Source organism: Condylura cristata, unplaced genomic scaffold, assembly GCF_000260355.1.
Source record: "Condylura cristata isolate star-nosed mole 26May11 unplaced genomic scaffold, ConCri1.0 scaffold00027, whole genome shotgun sequence".
NCBI classification, from domain to species: Eukaryota; Metazoa; Chordata; class Mammalia; order Eulipotyphla; family Talpidae; genus Condylura; species Condylura cristata.
Genome location: NW_004567128.1, coordinates 5,666,033 through 5,677,767, shown reverse-complemented (window position 1 = coordinate 5,677,767; position 11,735 = coordinate 5,666,033). Strand labels below are relative to the sequence as shown.

Here is an 11,735-nt window from a genome sequence, read left to right as displayed (position 1 = left end):
CTTTAAAAAAACTGCCATACAATCTCCTAAACTTCCTTGTTATTGTCATCTCTTTGCTTCGGGGACCCTTTCTCCCTCTCTGGAGCATGACTACAATCTCATTCTTCCAGTGTCCTTAACTTCCTTTCTTGTCCTTCAGCCCAACCAGAAACTGGTTTTATCCTAAATATCTGTGTTTATGCAGCCCCTATAGATAGCTTGCAACATTTTATTGAGCTGGAGGGCACTACATCAGGATGGACTCTAGATTCCAGCCGGTCTTCAGTACCACCTATCTGACTTTGTTACAGGGCTTGACACTGTAGTGTGTCTCATGCCGGTTATTCAACATTTTTTTACTCTTTTCCTCACCCTTCCAAGTCCTCCTATTGTCCGCAGTTAGAGTCCTCCTTCAGTAGTTTGTGTCTGCTCCCTAAACTTTCATCAAGTCCTGTGTCCTTTCTCAACACCCACCATTCTCCAAATACTCCTGAAAAGTCACTGGGTGTCTGGGAATTCTCTACAATAGCTAGATACAGAAGCAACTTCATCACCCACCTGGATGGCTGGGTGGAAAGGTGGTCTAGCCACACCGGATGGGCTGTGATTCAGCTACAAGAAAGGATAAAATTTTGCCATTTGTATGTAGCAAGATGGAAGGAACTCAAGGGGATGATCCAAGTGAGGTCAGCTAGAAAGATACGAATACTGGATGGTTTTACTTGCATGAGGGATATAAAGAAACAAAGCAGATGAACTGACAAAGCAAAATAAAAATTAAACTAGTGGACACAGATACCTGCACTGAAGTTACAAGAGGTGAAGATGGCAGAGGGTGGGAAAAGGTGACAGGTGTCATCGGGGATGGTGGTGGGTGTTTTGATTTTGCTTTATTGGTTTTCTTCAAAAATAGAAACAAGAACAACCAATGCCCCACCCCGCCAATATAACGAGGTGAATGTGTGCCTGGATGAAGCCCTAAAGGTCTTCCCCCGACTACCCCCCCGCCCCGGGCTGGTTTTTCGATGGGAGTTTAGATCTCAACTGCCGCGCAAACCTCCCACAGGACGGTGAGCTCCTCCAAGCAGGACCCGTGACTTCTCCGATCCCTCTTCCGCGCCCCAGCAGTTCCTGGCATGCAGCCCGGGAGGCTCTCCCCCGGGCTGGAGCCGGACGTGCGAGGGGCTCGTCCAGCTGCAGGCGCGCAGGGAACGTGGCGTCCGCCGCGCGTCCGGGAGCTGCCTGTGCTCAGCGAGCCGCGGAGGGGAGGAGGAGTCGGGCTGAGCGCGGCCTGGGGCCAAGAGCGTCCAGGGCGGAGGGTGACGCGAGGCTGTTTGCGCCGCAGGAATCACTTTTTAAGCGCTGGTTGGGAGCTTTGCACAAACCCGGTGCAAACCCCGAGCTCACGGAGTGAGTCAGCGGGGCCAGAGCTGGGGGAGAGGGGAAGGTGGGCGAGGAGGCGCATCGCACCCCAAGGCCGGCGCGGGAGGCGAGGAGGACTCGGTGGCAACTCGGGGTACCCCTAGCGGCTGTCCCCTCCTCAACCCGACAGGTGAGCAGCGTCTTGGCCTCGAGGCGGAGCCCGCCGTCCCCACGGGCCACTCTCCTGTTGCCTCTACTACCACCACGCTGGTAACCCCCCCCCTCGCCCCCCGGGCCTCCCAGAGCCTGCGTTCCGCCCTAGGGCCTCCGGGGTGTCGGTGCCGAGGTCCCCCGCTCCCCAGGGCCCCGCCCCCTCCTGTGCCCCCAGCTCCGTAGTGCACGTGGGTCCGAGCGCCTTTGTCCCCTGTGGGGTGGCGCCCGCGCCCAGTCTACCGGGCCGGCAGCAGGGCACGGCCCTCACACCGCTCCCCTGCACTCAGCCCCGGGCGGCCAAACGGGCGCGGCTGGGCGTGGGGCCACGCTGCCCGGGTCCGGCGCCGTCGGAGCTCGCCCTGCGGTGACCGGGGGTCTGGAGCGTTGCGTCCCTGGGGGCACTTTTCCCCGCACCCCGCCCCGGATCTGGGCGCCCGGGCGCCGGGCTCTGCTGGGGCACGAGGGTCGACTCCAACCCCCCACCCCCAGCCTCCTTTTGCCCAGACCTCGGGAGCCTGGGGAGCCCCGAGATGGCGTTGGCGGAAGTGAAGCTGGGCGCGGAGAGAAACGGCCTTTCGGTCCCCTCCCCCGCCCAGTGCTCTGGGTGACGCCGACCCTCGCCTTTCTCCCAAACAAGAGGCGTAGGGCGCGCTGTGCCCCAGGACGCCGCAGCTACAGAAGAGCTTTCGCTTTGCAACACTTTTTATACTTTTGAGGTGTACATTGCATACAGTTAAATACCTTGGTTTGCAGTGTGCAGATTGGATGAATTGGCCACTCGTGTAACGTCCACCCAACGGGACGGGACGGGACCGGTTGGTTTCGTCTTCCTGGAAAGTTCCCTGGAGTCTTTTCCCAGTTCACCCACAACTCCCCACCCCGTGATTTCGACTGTACCTTAGTTTTCTGTTTTTTTTTTTTTGCCTGTTCTGGAACTTTACACAATGAGATCATTCAGCAAGTACGCTTTTGTTTCTAACACTGCTTTTAAAATTGCTGTTATTGAGACAGTATCCCTTAGTGCTGCGAAAGTTTTTTAGTTGTTCAGAGGCCGGCACTTTCCAGAGCGGTGGCCACTTGCCACAAGTGACTCCTGTCCTGGAAATGTGGGAGTCTGGATCAAGAGGTGGATTTCAGAAGGTTGAGTACTCCTTCCCTCCTCCCTCCAAATCCAAAAGTGAAATCTCTCACATAACAAATACCGATATTGTGTTAAAATGATATTTTGTATACATTGGCTTGAAAACATTTTTAATGCAGCCAATTTTTTTTTTTTACTGTATCCAGATACGTGGGTTTTCTCAGAGTTGGATCATTCCCTTAAAGAAGATACCACTAGATTTAACTTCATCTTTTTACTTTTTAAAGTGACTTCACATGAACATGCTGTAGTGTATCCTGTGGCATTTTTTCATTTTGCAAACTTTTTTTTTAGTAGGAATTTTTTAACGATTTATTTATTTATGCATTCAGAACTGGGGTACAGGCAAGAGGTGCAGGGGCCATGAGAGGATTCACCAGAGACAGAATGGGGGGCAGAACAGGCAGATCAACCAAGTACACTGCTGAGGGAGCAGTGAGTGGGTCAGGAGAGGTCTGCCACGCTCTCCATGTGGATCACCTTCCGAGGCCAGGGATGGAACTCACACTGAAGTGGCTGTGGCCAGCTTGCACCTGTTGCACCATCAGGGAGGGCCCTTTAGAATTTTTAAAAAAGATTTTACTTATTTATGCATACAGAACTGGGGTACAGGCCAGGGTGTGGGAGTGGTGAGAGGATTCATCAGAGACAGAGCAGGAGCAGAACAGGTAGATTGACAAATACACTGCTGAGGGGAGCAGCAGGAGGGGCCAGGAGAGGTCTGCTGCACTGTGCATCATCACCTTGGGGGTGGGGATTGAACTAGCAGCTGTGGCTAGCTTGCAGTGCTGTGCTTTAAGCTGCTGTGCCATAAGTGAGAGCCCGTTTTGAAATTTTCACAAAGGGGATTCATCTGAAGAGTATGGCAGTGCCAGGATGAAGCGCAATTACAATCCCACTTATTTCCCCCTTAATCACAGGAGAGGTGAAATCCAAGAGCACAGGTTCACCCCCTATCTGCAGGGCCTGGGACGCTGTCAAGCATGTAGTAGACACCCAGTAAACATTAGTGAACCCACTGACTCAGTGAGTGGGTGCCTCTCAGCTGCTAAGAGCTAACCTTTAACACTTGGCCACTCTTGGTAAATGGCCACCTGCTTCTAGAAGGTTTTGGTCTCTGTGTGCCACATAGGTGGAGAAGATTGAGGTTTGGAGAAGTTGAAGACGCTGCTCAGGGTCATACCTGTTAAGTGACAGTCAGCATTTGAGCCCAGGCTCTTGACTCAGGAAGAGGGGCACTTATCAATGCAAAACAAGGAAGGGAGGCTAGGAAGGTAGGAGTGGAGAGATGACTATTCAGACAGCTCTGGAAGTGGGTTTGAACTGAGAATCTGCCAGGCCAAATCTAGCTCTAGTCAGTGGGTGTCTATGTCTGTAGTGAACCATGACACTGAACGTGGTCATGTATCTTGTACAGGGAAAGGCAGGCCTGCTGACTGGGCTCAGGGAAGCCATTTGGGATGGGAGTGGATATTAGGGATAACTTCATTTTATGTGCTTCATTTATTTTATAAGCTGATTCAAACAAAACTTACAGCTCAGAGAGATGAACGGACACCCTTAAGATAGGTGGTTTTGAGAGGAAAGTGCAAAATCAGAATGGATATATTCCTCAAATAAATGTGTTCGTGTGTAATTTCCAAGTCTTTTATTCATTTATTTTTATTACTTTTTTATTAGATTTATTTATTTATTTATTCATACAAGAACTGGGGTGTAAGCCAGAGGTGTGTGTGGGGGCAGGGGCTGAGAGGATTCACCAGAGACAGCATAAGGAGCAGAACAGGCAGATCCCCTGAAATCCACTGCTGAGTGGGTGAGACAGAGAGATCTGCTGTGTCTTGTGGGTCAGCTCCATGGCGGGGATCAAACTCATGCTTCATAGCTTGCTAGTGTTATGCCTTTAGCCTCTGTGCCACCAGGGAGGCCCTTCCAAGTCTTTTATTTTTAATTGTGAACTGGAGTAATGCAAAGTGGAATTTTTGAATAAAGATTTATTATGTACAAGAGCTAGGGTGCAGGCCATAGATACTTGGGATGGGAGGATTCACCAGTGACAGAGTGGGGAGCAGAACAGGCAGATCGACTGAAATCTACTGCTGAGGGGAGCAGCAGGCAATACAAGGGAGGTCTGCCATGCCATGTGGGTCAGCTCCCTGGCCAGGGATCGAACTTGTGCTGCAGTGGCTTTGTAGAGCTTCATAATGCCGTGCTTTAACCCGTTGCGCCACCAGGGAGAGCCCTGAATATTGATTTTTTAAAAAGGCTATTTTTGGAGCAATGTTAGAGTCACAGCACAATTGAGCACAAAGTATTGATCTCCCAACACTTACTGATCCCTCCTGCCCAATTCATAGCCTCCCCCACCATCACCAGCCTGAGCTAGTGGCACATTTGCTACAATGTCTGAACCTGCACTGACACATCATCACCCAAAGTCCATAGGTTGCGGTCGAGTTTGCTCTTGGTGTTCTTTCTGTGGGCTTGGCTAAATGTATAACGATCTGTAGTCACCTTTACAGTATTTCACAGAGCAATTTCACTGCCCTAAAATATCCTCTTTGTTCTTCTCATTCATCCCTCCCTCTCCTCCCATCCCCTCGCAACCAACCATGGTCCTTTTTACTTTCGCCATGGTCATGCCTTTTCCATGACCATGGAAAAGGCACCTTCTCAGACTGGCTTGTATTTAGCAATATACAAATAAGGACTATCCATGTATTTAACAGTATGCATGTCAGGCTTTTCCATGTCTTTGCGTGACTTGATAGCTAAATTCTTCCTAGTGCCGAATTATATCCTGAGGGATTGGTATCTTCATTCTTTCCTCAGACGAAGAAGCAGCCTAGAAACTTAAGTCACTTGTCCAGGTACAGCCTATACAGATCTGTCAGGACCCGATCTTATACTCTGAAGCCCAGAAAAGTTTCAGTTCTTATGATAAAGTTAATCATGTGAAGGTCAGGGCAAGGCAGTCAGCCACAGCTCCCTGTAGGTGCAAAGGGCCTGGATGTGACATTATTTCTGAGCTTCAGTTATTTAGTTTAGATGGAAAAATGCTGTTGCTTTTGAAGTTCTGGTTTAGCACACTTTGCTTTACCACTTTGAGAAAATGTTTTTCTTCCTTGACTTTTAATTTTATTACCTTTCAGGCTACATCTGGGTGCAGGCACCCAGTCACTCCTCTGCCAATGAAGTACATCCTGGTCACTGGTGGGGTCATCTCAGGCATTGGAAAGGGGATCATTGCGAGCAGCATTGGGACAATTCTGAAATCTAGTGGACTCCGAGTGACAGCCATCAAAATTGACCCCTATATTAACATTGACGCGGGTACTTTCTCACCTTATGAGCACGGTATGAAAGAGACCCCTCCCTCCAACTCCTCAAGCTCTGGGTTAAATTGCATTTCTTTTTTGTCCCTTGGGTAAATGAGCTGTGTTTGGGTAATTTCAGAAGTGGAGCTGCTGGTCTTGCATTATGAATATGAGAATGTTCTTGTGGTTGTTGACACATTTTCCAGATTGCTGATGACGTTCCAAATTCGTCAGCCCTTTGGGAAGCTGTGTGTGAGGATATAATTTTCATTGTCCATTTTGCAGTATGACTTATGTTTTTCTTTATTTAACCATAAAGATAATATATTTTCTTAACATTTTATTGTTAGATAAAAATTGAGACAATAGCAAGAAGAAAATAAAAATCATCTACTTCTCACTTCTTGGAGTGGCTCTTACTAAGTAGTGACATTTTGATGTGCATACTAATTTTTTTTTATAATTTAATAGTTTATTTTTACATCATTTTGTACTTTTTTTTTTCATCTCAATTGTAATCCCCGTGGGTTTTGATGTGTATACTAAATTTTTTTTTAAGGTCTTAGCTCTTCAGTACTGTGTGCGCGTGTTTAATTTATTTATTTATGCATACAGAGTTGGGGTATAGGCCAGAGGTGCAGGGGGTGAGAGGAGTCACCAGAGACAGAGTAGGGGAGCAGAACAGGCAGTGAAGTAGGAATACACTGCTGAGGGGAGCAGTGGGCGGGTCAAAAGAGGTCTGCCACACCAGGTGGATCAGCTCCCATCCTGGGGATTGAACTTGTGCTGCAGTGGCTGTAGATAGTTTCACAGTGCTGCGCTTTAACCCATTGTGCCACCAGGGAGGGCCCGCATTTTCTTTTACTTTAACATTGCCATCACATCTGGAATTTAATTTGATGTGAAGTGAGGATGAAATGTTTTTTTTTTTTCCTGATGAACCAACTATTCCTAATGGCATTTGTCAAAGATCTTATCCTTTTTCTGCTGACTAACAACAGAAATGCCACCTTTTATTAGATACTAAATTTCTGTCTCTACTTGAGTCTGTCTTTTTCTGTTCTGTTCCACTGATCTCTTTGGTCCCGCCCACCATTTTCATAGCTGCAGCTTTTTATCACCCAGTAGATCAGGACTGTTCTCATTATTCCTTTTCTTTTTTTAGCTTCCATGTCTCATTGACTTCAAGATTAATCTAGGGATCTTTTTGTTAAACTTTACAAGAAGTACCTACACATTTCTTTGAAGATTATTTCAGAGCATTTTATCTACTTTGATTTGGGATGATAACTTTGGGTTTTTTGTTGTTGTTGATATTATATAGTAAATTCCTTTATGTAATAGGGACCTTTGTGGATGTTTTGATTTTGTGTATTTTTCGTTACCTTATTCTGTGTATATGTGCACATATATGTTTTTTATATCTATTTCAATTTCCTTTACTCATTGTTATTCATTATAAGGGCTTTTATTTTTATTTTTGTGTGTGTGCTTTGATTTGGTAATCACATCTAGTTTTCTTCTGAATTAACCTTACTGTCACTGTCTAGTTAAAAATCTGTTAGTCTTTCAAGTCTAAAAAACCCTGTTTTTCATGGAGCTTCCATATGACCCAGCAATCCCACTCCTAGGTATCTACCCAAAAGAAACAAAAACGCTGATTCAGAAAGATACCCACACCCCCATGTTTATTGCTCCTTTATTTGCAATTAGAAAGACATGGAAACAACCTAGATGCCGGAAAGTGGATGACTAGATTAAAAAGATGTGGTACATATACACAATGGAATATTACTCAGCAATCAGAAATAAAATAAACACATGCCTTTTGCAGCAACATGGTTGGAGCTGGGAAAGATCATGCTTAGTGAAATGCCATGAAGAAAAGGAAAAATACCATTTGGTTTCACTCATAGCAGGAGTATAATGGACCAGGCGAGAAAATAATAATAATAATGAACAGCTATATACCAGAGACATTTTATGAGGGTGGAGTGGGGAATGGGATCAAAAACAGTGGGGGGAGGGAAATGCACTGGACTATGGTGATGGCACAGGGGTGATTTGGTGATGGGAAGTCCACGGGGATTACAACTGAGATGGAAAAATGCACAAAGTGATGTAAAAAAAAAAAAAGATAGTAATATTAAATAATCCTTGCATGGTTGTGAGGATGAAGTGAGATGATACATGTGATGTACATGGTATGCTCTGTCTTCTGCCTTCTTCTTCCTGCCCATCATCACCACTGTTAATAAATAGGATGTGGACAAAGTACTTTGGGTTCAAAGGAAAAGGAAATTGTACCGAATCAGAAATTCAGAAAGTTTTAAAAGACATTGATATAAGTGGGGCCTGAGGGTAGGTATAATCTATAGAATGGGGAAAGACAGATTTTCCAGATGAAGGGCAGGAGAAAGAAGTAAGGTCATCTGAAAAGCACAAGGCAAGGCTCATGCCATAGCACAGAAGGAGATGATGATGGAAATGGGAGTAAAAGCTTGACATAGCAAAAGAGTACTCAAAACATTGTAAAACTAAGCAGTCGGGTGGAAGATGCCATCTTGCCTGTCCAAAGATCTTCAAAATTATCCAAACTCATTTTTTCAGAACTACCAACCTAGGGCTAAATTTGATTTGGGAATCAGGAACTCCTTTTAGAGGAAAGCAACAAGAAAGGAGGAGAGTGTATAATACTTACACAGAACAGACTCTGGTGAGTGTGAAGGCACCTGAGACATGATAGAGAAAGGCAAGCAAGTTAGAGGTATTTCAAGTCAGAACCTCCTGGGAGGGCTGATTCTAAGCACAAGAAACAAGAGCTTGTGATGTGAGCCAAATCCATGAGGATATACCCATGTGTGAATCTAGACATAGCACATCACCTCTCCTAACCTCAGCTTTCTCATCTATATAGTGGAGGTAATCATAAGAATTCAGGTGATCATTATGGCTTTAAATTAAACCAGATAATTTGTGAGGAACATTTAGCAAAATGCCAATCACTCAACCAATGTGAACTATTATCTTGATTGCTATTATTGTCATTATTGGGCATTCTAATAAGCTCCAGTTCCCACCCATTTAGTGATAGATACATGATAAATAATTATTAAACGATTGCTCAAAATACATGGCTTTAACTACATTGTTCGAAATATACTGATACTTATTAAATACATACGTGTACTGATTAAAATGACTATGAAAAAAAAAACCCTGTTTTTGAAGGAACACCTTCTCTATAGTGTATTTTTGTCTTTTGGGAACATGATGTATATATATGTTTTATAAAATTTAGGAATTAAAGTTTCAAGACTATTGCCATGTAGTAGTAGTGCCAAACTGAATTTGACCGAGAGATATTTCACAGATCTTGCTTTATTTTTCAGGCGAAGTAAAATGATTTTGTATAGATTGGCCATTCCTGATTAACATGAGAAAGTGGAATTGGAACTGGAAATAGAATTTAGGAAATAAGAAAATATTCTAGTTTTGTCAATTTACTCCTTTCTCCTTGAAACTAAGATCTTTCTACCACACTTAAGTACCTTTTAAGGGAGATGAAAATGAAGATATAAAGGTTTTCAATTAGGTTCATAAGCTAACCTTTTTCACTGGAACATCTAACAATTGCAGTAAATGAGAGAGACAGAATTCAGTTCTTACAAGGTTGGTTTAGAACATTCGACCCCTAATCATTGCCCTCACATGATGGTGGAGATCCACAGTCAGCAGAAATGCTCCTGGTGTGGTTAAATTTTTATTCTCCATCTCCTTTTATCTCGAGGTGGGTTTGTTGATGAATTATTGTGAGCGCCTTTTGTTCCCCTCTTCACTTTCCCCAAAGTTGGCCTGTGGACTAACGGTTGCCCTGCTTTTCAGCTACTGTCTGTCACTTTAACCAAGATGAGAATCCATGAAAACCTGCTTATGCCAAATGGATAATCCAGGATAGTGATACTTTATAGTAAACTATTCATTTTTAAAATTTTGTTTTAAACCCCTCTTTTTGTGTGTATATCGTAAGTTTGGGAAAGCAAAACCTTGAAGCAGAATTTAAGTAAACATTTAACAAAGCACAATAGGGTTTTGTTCAATTCAGTCCCATCCAGTGTGTTTTCATGGCTGGAACTGAATTGTCAGTTTTTCCCATCAGAATGGGGAAAGGATGAGAGACTACGGCATACAGGCCTTTCATCAGCTCTTTAAGATAATGTGCTCATTTCTGAAAAATAATCTGTTGGACACAACCTCTGAATTTTTCCTTTGCCTTTTATTCCTAGGTGAAGTGTTTGTCTTAAATGATGGTGGAGAAGTTGATTTAGATCTTGGAAATTATGAAAGATTCTTGGATATTAACCTTTATAAGGACAACAACATCACCACCGGAAAGATATATCAGCATGTGATCAATAAGGAGAGGCGTGGCGACTTCCTGGGGAAAACTGTGCAAGGTATAGAGTCCACAGACGCAGGGAGCCCTGTGTGCTGAGCCCCACGCTCTCCCCAAAACAGACATGAAGACACCAAGTCCCTGCATTCCCCAAGTCCTAATTCTTTGCAGACCTTTGCATTCATCTCCTTTTCCTCTAAGGTGTCAAGGTCACGCCCATGATCCTTTTCATCAGCCTTTCTCTGTTTTACCAATATTATTACACTCTCCCTCTGCTTTTATTATAAAATTCGCAGAGCACCGCTGGTTCGTCACATGAACCTGACGGGGTTGGCCGTGTTTACTATGTCCCTTGTCTCCTTTCTTCTTGTGTCTCCACAAGCATGTGAGTCCCAGGGGTCCCTTGTGGGGTAATCCTTCACGTAATCCTTTGATGATGATGCATTTTCATAGGTCTCACCTTTGAGGGGGCAGGGGGTTGTATTGGAGTAGCAGCCAACACTGTCAGGCTTTTTTACCAACAACTCTTTCCCTGGAAGGTGGGGTTCTTTTTGCCTTACAAGAGCCCCCCAGTATCTCTGAAGTCTTGTATGCATGTGTTCCTACATGGTGGGGAGGATGACTGTTCCCCATCCTCTTTAAGTCACTTTGATGTTGGAACTAGCTGAGTAGACAAGGCATGGGACAGATGGAGTGCAAAAGATCAGTTATGTTATTGCCGAAGCTGGATGGTCTGGTGTCAATCTCACTATGATTGTGCTTTCTCCTTGTACCACCGCCCTCCCCCCCCCCCCTGCCAAGTGCAAGCCTGGGAAGACCTGTGGGAGAGCAAGTGGTTGCCTCAGTTGACTACATCCTACTGATGGATGATGGCAAAACTCCAAAACTGGGCCCTGATCTATGATTCCTGAGCTGCCCACGTGGAAACAGAGCCTGGGGGACCCCACCCTCGAGGGAAAGGGGCAGTGAGGGAGTATGTGGTGGGTCAGGACTGCCTCCTGTGTGGAGGGCATGATAGCTGTGGCTCCTGCATTCCTACTTCAGGCATCACTTGGGTCAGGTAACTGTACTTGGCCCTGTGCAAACCACAGGGATGTCACCTTTCTGGGGCTTCAGCTCTCATCGGCAGCTGCAGACCCTTTCACCCCCCAAGGGAACCCTGGAACCCACATGCTTGCGGAGATGCCACCTTTTGGCCTTTTCTGCCTCTGGGTAGACATCACTGGCTGGGGCTCTAGCCTGTGTATTCAGGGACAGGCCCCCATTCCTCTGGCCCGAGGAGGCCAGCATTCTGCCCCCTTGGCTGTCTTCCCTGCAATGTTTTAAC

The 11,735-nt window shown here is 45.5% G+C and overlaps 1 protein-coding gene across 2 annotated transcripts in view; it reads left to right on the top strand.

The window, feature by feature from the left end:
• Positions 1-1,271: 1,271 nt before the first annotated feature.
• The window catches only part of CTPS2 (CTP synthase 2), an 85,498-nt gene continuing 75,034 nt past the window's right edge, over positions 1,272-11,735 (top strand). For both annotated transcript variants that reach the window (XM_012730396.1, XM_012730397.1), the window contains exons 1-3: positions 1,272-1,531; positions 5,848-6,052; positions 10,299-10,469. In XM_012730396.1, coding sequence (XP_012585850.1) covers positions 5,887-6,052; positions 10,299-10,469 — 337 coding nt within the window. In that variant the 5' untranslated portion in view covers positions 1,272-1,531; positions 5,848-5,886. The remainder of the gene's footprint in view (positions 1,532-5,847; positions 6,053-10,298; positions 10,470-11,735) is intronic.